Source organism: Trematomus bernacchii, unplaced genomic scaffold, assembly GCF_902827165.1.
Source record: "Trematomus bernacchii unplaced genomic scaffold, fTreBer1.1, whole genome shotgun sequence".
Classification (NCBI taxonomy): domain Eukaryota; kingdom Metazoa; phylum Chordata; class Actinopteri; order Perciformes; family Nototheniidae; genus Trematomus; species Trematomus bernacchii.
Genome location: NW_022987902.1, coordinates 15,810 through 28,567, shown reverse-complemented (window position 1 = coordinate 28,567; position 12,758 = coordinate 15,810). Strand labels below are relative to the sequence as shown.

Below are 12,758 nucleotides of genomic sequence, written 5' to 3'. Positions count from 1 at the left end.
CATGGAGCTTTGGGGATTTTCTTTATTTCCTCTGTGGTTCAATACATCCTCAAAATCAGGAAGATGCCCCACTAACCTGTTAAGCCCCAAGCCTGTTTTTCAGGTCTCAGGCTCGAAAATGACATTCTCAGAACAAATGACCATACCTTCACTTCTAAAAGGGGAAGATTAATAATCTTCTTTCTCAAAGCAATGATAAACCTGTGAGTTCGATGTAGAAAAGTCAGACTCAATATAGATTTTTTTTATTTTAAAGTGGACCTATCATGGTATATTTAAATGATATATTGTAGGGCCATACCTATATAAGGTATATTTATACGTTTCTGTTTTCAAAATGCCAAACAGATCATGCATTTTAGCCATGCCTCATTTCGCTCAATTTGCACTTTTTTTTAGCTCTGCTCTGCAAGGGCAGATTCAGTGAGAACAGCACCACCTACAGGCCTGGCATATGTACTACAGCGTCTCCAGCGGCAATGGCCGTGGCTGTCTCCTCCTGATTGGTGGAGTTGGCCCAATAGCCGTAGCGCCACCGTCCTGACGTCAGGACAGTGTTCAAATCTGGATCAGTTTTTATCAGATCCGTTGCAGCCCCTTTTTTAGAGATTTGGGTATGGAGGAAAATAGAGAGGGTTGTGTTTTCTGACACTTGGTGAGTTCCCTGGAACACCGGGGACACATATTCATGTAGAAAAGACGTACAAAAGTGCATTTTGCATGATAGGTCCCCTTTAAACTAAATTCAGATTGAACATAGTAAAATAAATGAAAACCAATGTAAATGATAGTGTCCGTCCAAAAATAAACCATTACTTATAGTGAAAACCACCCTTGAATGATGGGATAGTAGACTAAAAGCTTTAGGAATCCAAACTATAACATATAAGTACCCTGTATCAAGATTGATGCAAAACAAGTGAAGTTTGAGCTTTTTTTAGAGAGGTTTAGCAACAAAAAAACACCTCTGGGGTCATTTGGGTGGAAATGGGTGTATTTGCCGTTTCTCTGGAACCCATTGGTCGATTTTGATGATTGACATCTCTTTTGAACCGTTAGAGCCAATAGAATCGAAGGGAAGTTTCCACATACACACACACACGTTACCATTGAGAAATGAGAGCTATGCGCACGCAGTTTGCCCAAAGCAAAACCTATCTTCCGCTCTGAAAACTAGGTTTATTGCTGATGGATTATCAGAAATCATTTCAAAGTGACACAGACACATTGGAATAACCTATGGATTAACCTTCAGCAGCGTTTTTATATCGTTTTAATGTCATTGAAGACAACTTTTGATCAGAAAACAACAAAGGTAAGAGATATTGCTGTGTTGGCTACCTAATGCTACGTGGTGTGATGTCTTTGATGGCTTCTCATGTCGCGAGTTCGGATCGGTCAGTAATGATACCAATACCTGTCGAATCTGTGCAATCTCAGCTTGCTAATCAATATCTTGTTTGTGCAGATACGATAAGTAATAAGGGTATTTTAACGTGAGTTCTGTGCTAAGGGTGTTAGCATTTTTTCGCCACGGGCTAATTCAGAGCCTTTGTTATTACCCTTAAGTTTTGTTTTGCTAAAAATTGTTAATATTGTCTGATAGCCGAGTTTCTTCACGTTAAGTGGGTATGACACATTAATAGATTTTTAAATGTTAAGAAGCCCTCAGACGCTGTTTCTTGTAGATGTTGCGATTTTTCCCAATCGCAACATGGGAATGGGGCTTAACAGGTTAGAGAGTAGTTTTGCTTAGAGAAATTATTTAGAGAAAGTGTTGGTATTTAATTTATATTTCAAAGGTTCATTATTAGTTTTATTTTGTATTGTATATGAAGCACAACGTACCATGCTGTTATAATAACGTTCTTTATCAGCCTTTGAAACTGAAACCATTTTGGGAGGACAAAAAAAACATATTAATAATCATAATATTTCATAAACGTGAGACGATTAGTCGATTAATCGCCCGAATTGACGACAATTAGACGACTGGAGAAATGTTGAGTCGAGGGCAACCCTGATTATTTGTGATATTTGCACTAATTATTATAATGTATTATTTTTGCAGCGGTACCAGCAGTTCAAACCACCACCACTAAAAGTCCTGAATCCACCAAGAAGCCCACAGGTAGAGGCCATTTCAATATCTGTCTCGTTAGGGGGATCAAAGATTATTCTGGGATGTTTGATCTGTTTATCAAGTTGAGTTTATTGAGATGAGATTTTAACGTTGATTTTCTGCTAATATTGCACGCAACGAGGGCTGTCTTTTAAAATGAATGTTGTCTTATAATTAGGGCTGTCAAAGTTAACGCACATTTCTCTTAACGCCCCTAGTTATTTTAACTTGCGATTAACGCATGTGTATTTGCCCTCGCCCTGCCCCGTAGTTTCAGAGCGCAAAGGCTTGACGACGACGTTGTTGTTGTTGTTGTTGTTAGTTGGATGGTGGGAGATTCTAGCGAGAGATATGGATACAAGAAAAGGTGTTTTAAACGGCAAGCCAAGCTGATGCTGACAGCCCCGCTCCTGCCGCTCGCCAGACTACGCTTGAAAGTTTGCCGGGGAGACGCCTGGACACGTCTCCGAGCAGCAAGCTTTCAACAGCGATAGCTAAATGGGTGGCTACAGCTTAGCATTGTGGAGGACGAGGGACTGCGTGAGATAATTCGGCTCGCATCCAACGTGTCGACTGCACATCACAGCGCATTCTTTTGACCCACAGTGGGAACTTCAGTCTCATGCTTCGACTGTTATGAAGACAGAGGTGCGGCATTTCGCCAACAACTGTAAACAGGCTTGTCTGTTTGAGCAACTGGCTCAGTGCAGAGAAGTGCACAGGGTTGAGAGAGAGAGAGAGAGAGGTTCCAGGTTGTTGTGTTGAAAATGTTCAGGAGAATATTTGAAATTGTTCCAATGATAATAAACAAACATTTGCATAAAGCATATTTGTCCACTAATATGTTGATACGAGTATTAAAAACTTTGAAAAATATTCCTCTAAGCTACATTTAGAACAGATAAAAAATGCGTGATTAATCGAGATTAACTATTTTAATCGACTGACAGCCCTTGTTATAATTCTTACATTTTGCATGATTTTCTGCTTGTCTGTCATGCATGTGATTAAGTGCAGTTCTGTGCCTTCATTGTTAAGAATTTAATCAATTAAAATAACATGTATTAAATGAAATACATTCAATTATGTTAAATTAAATGAATAACATTATACTATATTAAAGGTGGGGTAGGTAAGTTTGAGAAACCAGCTCGAGATACACTTGTTGTTATATTCCATGGAATGCTCTTAACATCCCGATAGCAATTAATATCTGAAGTGCTTTGACAACAAATCCATTAATAAATATCATCTGTGGAAGCTGTAGTACTGTAAAAAGCACGACCAATCATCTGAGCCGGCCCGGCTAAAATAACTGGATGGCCTACCTGCCTGTCAGCCTTCCATCTGTGCACAAACTGATCTCGTGCCCTCATTGGTCATGTGCGCGTTCGTGTGTGTTGGAGGAGGGGCTCTGGAAGGAAGTGGCAGATTTTCTCCGGTTGTGTATTTTCTAATTCTAGCGATCTCGAGCCGGTTTCTCCAAACTTACCTACCCTACCTTTAACCTGTTAAGCCCCGAGCCTGTTTTTCAGGTTTCAGGCTCGAAAATGACATGCCCAAAACAAATGACTACAACTTCACTTCTAAAAGGGTTATATGAATAATTTCTTTTATCAAAGCAAGGTTACATCTGTGAGTTGGATGTAGAAGTGTCAGAATCAATATAGATTTTTCAGAGTAAATACAGATGGAACATAGTAAAAAAAGGTAAATTCTTACCTCCGCCTAAAGAAAAAACATTACTTATAGTGAAAACCACCCTTGAATGATGGGTTAGTAGACTAACAGCTTTAGGAATCCAAACTATAACATATAATAAGTACCCTGTATCAAGATTGAGGCAAAACAAGTTAAATTTGACCTTTTTAGAGAGGTTTAGCAAAAAAAAGTTCCAGGCGGAATAAGCTTTCGGCACATTTGGGTATATCTGGTTCCATCAGTGCCATTTGACCTTTTTCAGGTACCAGACTATAAAAATGATGTATTACATTGAATTATCACCATAGGTATTTTTTAATTTGTGAAAAAAAAAAAAGACCCGCCGATGGGGACTTTGGGGCTTAACAGTTAAAGAATCGTATTAAATTAAAGACATTGTACTTAATTTAAAACATTAAATTAAAAACATTAAATTAATTAAAACAGTGAATAACGTTCTTTATCAGCCTTTGAAACTGAAACCATTTTTGGAGGACAAAAAAATCATATTAATAATCATAATATTTCATAAACGTGAGACGATTAGTCGACTAATCGCCCGAATTGACAACAATTAGACAACTGGAGAAATGTTGAGTCGAGGGCAACCCTGATTATTTGTGATATTTGCACTAATTATTATAATGTATTATTTTGCAGCAGTAACAGCAGTTCAAACCACCACCACTAAAAGTCCTGAATCCACCAAGAAGCCCACAGGTAGAGGCCATTTCAATATCTGTCTCGTTAGGGGGATCAAAGATTATTCTGGGATGTTTGATCTGTTTATCAAGTTGAGTTTATTGAGATGAGATTTTAACGTTGATTTTCTGCTAATATTGCACGCAACGAGGGCTGTCTTTTAAAATGAATGTTGTCTTATAATTAGGGCTGTCAAAGTTAACGCGTTATTAACACCACTAATTATTTTAACTTGCGGTTAACGCATGTGTATTTAAAATGAATCTTGTGTTATAATTCTTACATTTTGCATGATTTTCTGCCTTATATATGATGCCTTTATCATACCCACTTAACGGGAAGAAACTCAGCTAGCTGACAATACGTACCATTTTTACCGAAACAAAACACAAGTCTCACAAGAAGCGTCTAAATGAGCCCTGAGCGAAAAAATGCTAACGCACTTAGCACAGAACTCAAGGTAGAAATACCCTTATTACTTATCGGAACTGCACAAACAAGATATCAGATTAAAGTATCATCACTGAGCGATCAGAACAACACGTAGCTTTACGGAGCATTCACGGGAGATCGTCTTACCTTAGCTGTTATTCTGATCAAAAGTCGTGTTCAATGGCATTAAAATGATAAAAACGCTGCTGAAGGTTAATCCAATGTGTCTGTGTCACTTTGAAATGATTCCTGATAATTCATCATCTCCATTTTTATGTCAAAAACGGAGATTTCATATTAGCTGCCACCAGAGTGTATGACAGCTTCCTGTTCCGGGGCATTCTGGCTGCGCAGCACTCATTCACCAATGGGTAATGTTTAGATGGATTTTAGGAACTCCCCCTTCGATTCTATTGGCTCTAACGGTCAGAAAGAGGTGTCAACCATCAAAATCGAGCAAGGGGGGCCAGAGATATGGAAAATCCACTCAAATGACCCCAGAAGTGGTTTCTTTTTGCTAAACCTCTCTAAAAAGGTCAAATGTCACTTGTTTTGCATCAATCTTGATACAGGGTACTTATTATATGTTGTACTTTGGATTCCTAAAGCTTTTAGTCTACTAACCCATAATCCATGGGTAGTTTTAACTATAAGTAAAAAATAATGTTTACGACGGACACTATAATTTACAGTTTTTTACTATGTTCAATCTGAATTTTCTTTAAAATAAAAACATCTATATTGATTCTGACTTTTCTACATCCAACTCACAGGTTTATCATTACTTTGAGAAAAAAGATTATTCATTTAACCCTTTTAGAAGGGAAGATATGGTCATTTGTTCTGGGAATGTCATTTTCGAGCCTGAGACCTGAAAAACAGGCTCAGGGCTCAACAGGTTAAGTAGATTGGACCCCCGTGACTCCATGCTGATAATCGGGGGTTATCTCGTCGTGCTTCAGATTAGCGGTTGCTCCAAACATCGTTAAATGAATCTGTGTTTATGAAACAGAAGGTTTTATTTCTGATGTTTAATGTTATTTCTCTGCTTCTTCTTCAGCTCCTGGCCCCCCCGGTAAGTCCTCAGAATAATCTCCTATTAAATACGTGTTTTAAAATATTTACAATACATTTCACTGTGCATTCATATGTTATTACATATTGTAATACACTTGTTATATGTTTTTAACTTCATGTGTAAATATACTTTATTTTAACTTATTTTTATTCTACATTTTTATTCAACTTCTTATTTTTATATAAAACATTTATGTACATTTTTTTATGGTAAAATAATAACTCTGCACGGAAGCTGAGCTGCTTACATTACCTCCCTCCTTACCTCCCTCCCTCCCTCCTTACCTACCTACCTCCCTCCCTACCTACCTACCTACCTACCTACCTACCTACCTACCTCTCTCCTCCTTACCTACCTACCCTCCCTCCCTCCCTCCCTACCTACCTACCTACCTCCCTACCTACCTACCTCCCTACCTACCTCCCTCCCTACCTACCTACCTACCTACCCTCCCTCCCTCCCTCCCTACCTACCTCCCTCCCTCCCTACCTACCTCCCCCCCTCCCTCCTCCCTACCCCTCCCTACCCCTACCTACCTACCTCCCTCCCTACCTACCTACCTACCTACCTACCTCCCTCTCCCTCCCTACCTACCTCCCTACCTTCCCTCCCTCCTACCGCTACCTACCTCCCAGCCCCTACCCTCCCTACCTACACCTCCCTCCCTACCTACCTACCTCCCCCTACCGTCCATCCTCCCTACCTACCTCCTCTCTCTACCTACCTCCTCTCTCCTACCTACTCTCCCTCACCTACCATCCTCCTACCTACCCCCTCCCGTCCCTCACCTACCCCCTACCTAACCTCTCTCCTGCCCTACCTACCTCTCTCACCTACCTCTCCGTCCTCCTCCCTACCTACTCTCCTCTCCCCTACCGACCTCTCTCCTACGTCTACCTCCTCGCTCCCTAGCCAAATCCCTCCCTAAGCCTACCTCCCTACCTACCCTCCCCTCCCTACCTCCTCCCTACCTCTCTCCCTACCTACCTCCCTCCCTACCTACCTACCTACCTACCTACCTACCTACCTACCTACCTCCCTCCCTCCCCTACCCTCCCTCCCTCCCTACCTACCTCTCTACCTCTCTCCCTACCTACCTCCCTCCTTCCCTCCCTACCTACCTCTCTCCCTACCTACCTACCTCCCTCCCTCTCTATCTCCCTCCCTTCCTCCCTCTCTATCTCCCTCCCTCCCTATTTGGATTCTGATGAGAGTTGTAGTTTAACTTAACACACTTCTTTTATTGTTACAGGCGGTGGAGAAAGCTTGTCCACGGGTGTTGCTTTGGGTATTGCTTTTGCGGGTAAGTTTAAACATTAAATCTAGAATATAAAGTGATAATTGAAACTCAAATAAGATGATGATGTCCTCAGAAGAACAGCAGGGTTGTATCACAGTTCTGCATCAGTGACGTGCTGTGGTTTGTGCATGATCTCCAGTTCATTAGGAAGGTGTGTTTTCAATTACCTCCTTAATGGTTTGCTTTCAAAGAGCTATTGAAGCCTAAGAAAAATAACCATCTAACCCTTTCATGCATTTCATTGAGACTTCTTTTATTGTGGACGATCATCCTTCACCTTCACCATCTTCCTTTTTGTTTCTCATGAAGTAATCGCCTTAGTTGCCGTCGCTGTTGCCATCTGTTTATGGTGGAGTGGAATTCTGAAGGGAAAGCACGGGTAAAATGTTTCAAACCTGTTCACACTCAAAGCTCTTCTTCCTGTGTTGCGTGTTGCATGTTGAAGCTGTGGGGATGTGTTTCTGAGGCTTTCTCTACCACATGTAGTCATTAGGAGACGCTGTCCTACACGCTGCAGCTCACTCCCAACAGACGGACTGACGCTGTTTCAAACTGCTAAAACACTACATACGTCACCCCAAGTGGGACAAAAGGCACAAATACCTTAGGCTAATATCCTCATCCTACATTTAGCCGTTTCAAAATATCTCTATAACGCAATAGTTTTGGTTGATGGCCCAAATTCCTTTAAATTCAGCGTGACATCTTTTATCTGCAGTTTCTGCCTAAAAGTGAGATTTAAGACGGGCACATCTTATCTGAGGAAGTGACTCTGAAGAAACCGCTTCAGCTTCCTGGTGGTGATGTCTTCACTGTTTAGGAGTGTGTCTGCAAAATGAAATCTCTTAACACACCACTTTATGTAAAGGGCTCTAAAGGCCCTTTATCTAAGGGCATAACGTTTGGATAGTTTGGAAGCAAAGATCATTTGTTGGTACTAAACTCATTTTGCATCTTTCCCTGGGTGTTGGTGTGTGGGGTGTTCACTTTTTATTATTCAAGTAGAATATATTTTTACACTTTTTTAAACACCATATCCATATAAAACGGCAATATCATAAATATGTTGTCCGTTAGATGGGGCTGGTGTCGGTGTGTGTGTGTGTGTGTAGTGGTGGAAGTTAGTGTTGTGTGTGTGTGTGTGTGTGTGTGTGTGTAGTGGTGGAAGTTAGTGGTGTGTGTGTGTGTGTGTGTGTGTGTGTGTAGTGGTGGAAGTTAGTGTTGTGGGTGTTTTCTATCTTTAAACTAGTCGTACGTCCACTGACCGTCATTATTGGATTGCAGCTCTGAGAGGGGCGACGCTTGCGCTGTTCCAACAGAAGAGGATGTAGAGCTTTGGTAAGAGGATGAAAATAAAGGTTTATTTGTGAAGCACTTTTCACACGGCAGTGGCTCAGTCTCTAGGGACTTGCTCTTGGAACCGAAGGGTCGCCGGTTCACATCCCGATCCGACCAAAAAAAAAAAAAAATATGGAGTGAGCCGGTTCACCTCCAAGGCCACTGCCGAGGTGCCCTTGAGCAAGGCACCTAACCTCGAAACTGCTCCTGCGTCGCGTACCTGGCAGCCTCTCTGCTCTGCCACCTCTGCTATCTGCATGTATATCCTCTGTGTGTGTGTAATGTGTGCAAACACAACAGAGGGGAAAGAAGTGTCCCTGTAAGGGGTTCATAAAGTATATCTTCTTCTTACACAGGATGCAACTCAGAGTGCTTTAACAACTGAATCAAACTGAACATTCAATTAAGGCAACACATTTATGAGGAAAAGTCAAAATTATGAGAAAAGTCAAAATTATGAGAAAAGTTAAAATTATGAGAAAAATCAAAATTATGAGAAAAGTTAAAATTATGAGAAAAATCAAAATTATGAGAAAAGTTAAAATTATGAGAAAAGTTAAAATTATGAGAAAAGTTAAAATTATGAGAAAAGTTAAAATTATGAGAAAAAGTCAAAATTATGAGAAAAGTCAAAATTATGAGAAAAGTTAAAATATGAGAAAAAGTCCAAATATTAAGAAAAAGTGAAAATTGAGAAGTGTTAAAATATGAAGAAAAGTCAAATTATGAGAAAAGTCAAAATTATGAGAAAAGTTAAAATATGAGAAAAAGTCCAAATATTAAGAAAAAGTGAAAATTGAGAAGTGTTAAAATATGAAGAAAAGTCAAATTATGAGAAAAGTCAAATTATGAGAAAAAGTCAAAACTATGAAAAAAAGTCCAGAATTATGAGCAAAAGTTATGAGGTGTCAAAATATGAAGAAAAAGTGAAAATGATGAGAAAAAGTCAAAACTAAAACAAAAGAATTAAAATATGACATTTCAAAAAATTATGAGAAAAAGTCAAAATGCGGAAAATTAAGATACATAAAAGAATACAAAGGTTAATTCAGATGAAGTGACCAATTAAAGGAGGTGTGGCTTATCATCAGTCGTTCAAATAGTCCGCTGAGTGAGCGTCTCTACTTCACAGCGTAGTGGCGCTGCTGCTCAGATCAGGAAGTTATCCCAGCAAAGCTTTCTAATACGGTAACCATAACAACAGAGATACAGAACAATCAAGAAGACAGCCATATAATCGGTGTGGGAGGGATAACAGAGTTCTTTGTGTTTTGCTCTATTCTGTTTTCTTCTACCGGCATCGATCGTTTACATGATCAAGTGCTCATTTGAATGTGCATTGTCCCTTCTTGGAGTAATACAAACTAACATTTAGGTTTCTTCATGTGTTTCTATTTCTACTAACATATGCACGCACATGGTTTCCTCGCACTGGAGAAAGTTGTTGTTTTGAATGTTTATTTAGCTGCTGCTGACTCCACGCTAACCCTTCACAGATACTCCTCTCCTCCTCACAGGGCAGCAGGCGCTCTACACCTTCTCTCATGTCTGAGCGACGCTTAAACCCTTTTCTTTTGGTCCTGCAGCAAACGGGTTGATGCTGCTGGTCCATAACTACTGGATGTAGAGACGATCAGCTGATCAGTGGATGTCTCCGGACACGTCTGGATGTCTCCATGTTCCTCGGGACGGGATTGGCCGACGGAGACGCTCTGAAGAAACATTTCTGACCGCCTGAGACTCAGAAACTTCAGGAACTTCAAATCAACCCTTAGCTTCTGCTTTTAGCGACTCCTTTCCGATTAGTTGACGACGTAAATTCCCCACATTCAAAACGACTTTTTCTCTATTCTGCATTTGTCCTTGTTATGAAGGGATGAGGCTTCTGTTGATGAATACATGTTGCACTGAAGCGTAAGAATGACTGCATGCACCTTAAACACAGCTGGCAGAAATCTGAAGGGTAACCACTTTAAATCAATAGTTTAGAACAAAAAATCACAACCTTTTGGGAAACAAATCATTAAAGAGGCCGAGAACCGGTTCCTCAAGTCTTAAGGTGCGTTCACAGCGGACGCAAAGAAGCCCAACTAACGTGACTCGTTAGATGTAGACGTGTAGATAGAACCACAACAATAAGACGTTTGCTGTGATTTGATTGTAACACAGGGATCAAGATGATGCCGAAATAACATCACACTGTAGTAAAAACATGAATGAATGCTTTTGGAGAGTGTGCTTACGAGACACTTTAAAGTGCTTCTGGTCAGGCTAAGCTAACAGCTCCTCCACACTCTCAGTCCCGTCCTGCAGACAGAAAGACAGACCGTATTCTCCACAGACAGTCTGGGGTTTGTACATTCAGAACCTTCCTCCAGTTTCTGAGCAGATATGAGGTGTGCTAACGGCTAACGGCTAACGGCTGCTTTTTGGTTTCTAATTCCCCTCCATCAGTGACGACAGGCTGAGATCCTCACCACTGATTGGCTCTAAGAGACGTCTTTGCATTCACTTCACGTGTAACTGCGCGGCTCGTGTGAACGCAGCGCTCAAACATCACCTTTCTAGACGAAGCACTGGTTTCTGTCGTCTAGCTCAGTGCCTGAACATATCACATCCTCCATACGCCTTGAAGCAGAAAGACAAGCTGTGAGTGTTCAAAGTAAAGCATATCATTATCCATATTTAATGTTGCTGCATTGTGTTGTGCTCTGTAGCAAGAACTATTCCCCAGAGAACATTTATTTAATTACTAACTCAAGTCTTTGGTTTGATAACAACAAGAGGAGAAGTACTTTACAAGTATTAGTACGCAGGCGTCTGTCTGTATACACTGTGATCTTTGTAATAATCATTTTGCACTTCCCTGCTTATTATCTGTATTTATTTTACTACAATGTGTGTCGGAACATCTCGGATTTATTTTGTGTTTTGAGGCTTTTAATTTAACTTTTGTAATCAATTAATGAAATAAAGCAGAAGAGGCGACGTTGATGTCTTTACTTCCTGGAGCTCTTCACTTGACTCACACACTTTAAAGTTCTCTCAATGTGCAAACGATCTGTCTTTCAAGAGCACTCATCTTTCTGACATATTATACTTTGACTTCATTTCATTATTTCAGAGATACTGCATTTCAACCTTTTTCAAACCGTTTTTTTACATTTGACACAAATTGGATATTTATTTTAAAAATGTGTTTTTTTATCACAGCTGGGAGACCAGAACTTTTTTGCATCTCATTGTTTTTTAATAGTAAACAAGACTGAATATATCGGTATCAGACTGTCTCTGATTTAAACATGTCTCAAAAACAGAAACATGGAGCGCCACGAGACACAGGACTGCCGGGTATCTCTAGTTTATAATTAAGACGCAGTAAAAGACTAAATAAACTACGGAAGAGGATTAGGGTCAAATGGAGGGTTTAATGTCAGAATGTGTTTTTAAGAAATGTGTTTTTAAAGTCCGTCATTCTGTCATCACATTAAATACATGTCAGCTCTCTAATTCATTAATTACAATCGTTAATGTAGTATATTAATATTTAACATTTAAACCAGTATGACAGTAAGTTTCATTTCATCAAGGTAACAAACTGCAGATGGAAACAACACAAACATTCATTCTCTCTCTCTCTCTCTCTCTCTCTCTCTCTCTCTCTCTCGTCTCTCTCTCTCTCTCTTCTCTCTCTCTCTTTCTCTCTCTCTCTTTCTTCTAACTTTTCGATCTTTGATTTACTCAATTAGCCTCCGCTTGGAAACCCACAGTATCAATCCACTGTCTGGCCCATACTTTGCTTGCATGATGTCAACAGTTTGGCCTGGGTACATCTCTGTCTTACATATCTCATTGCCCATCTTTGAACTTCATATTAAGCCTTAAAACTAAAACATAGCCGTCTCAATGAGTCCAGATTCTTTGAGGCAAAGCTCTCGGTCAAAAAGCTGTTTCAGTCCCAGACTTTTTATTCTATGAAACTACGGTAAAAGGATTCTTTATTATGAACACTCCTTTTCTTCCGTAACAGTAGACAGTGGATATTGTAATAGAGTGCCACAGTGACGCGTCCTAAAACCCGGAAG

General features: G+C 40.1%; 1 protein-coding gene across 1 annotated transcript in view; it reads left to right on the top strand.

Annotated features, from left to right (window-relative positions):
- Positions 1-12,758, top strand: part of LOC117470124 (membrane cofactor protein-like) — a 40,662-nt gene that overhangs the window by 12,603 nt on the left and 15,301 nt on the right. The window contains exons 5-6 of the mRNA XM_034114684.1: positions 2,072-2,131; positions 4,484-4,543. Coding sequence (XP_033970575.1) covers positions 2,072-2,131; positions 4,484-4,543 — 120 coding nt within the window. The remainder of the gene's footprint in view (positions 1-2,071; positions 2,132-4,483; positions 4,544-12,758) is intronic.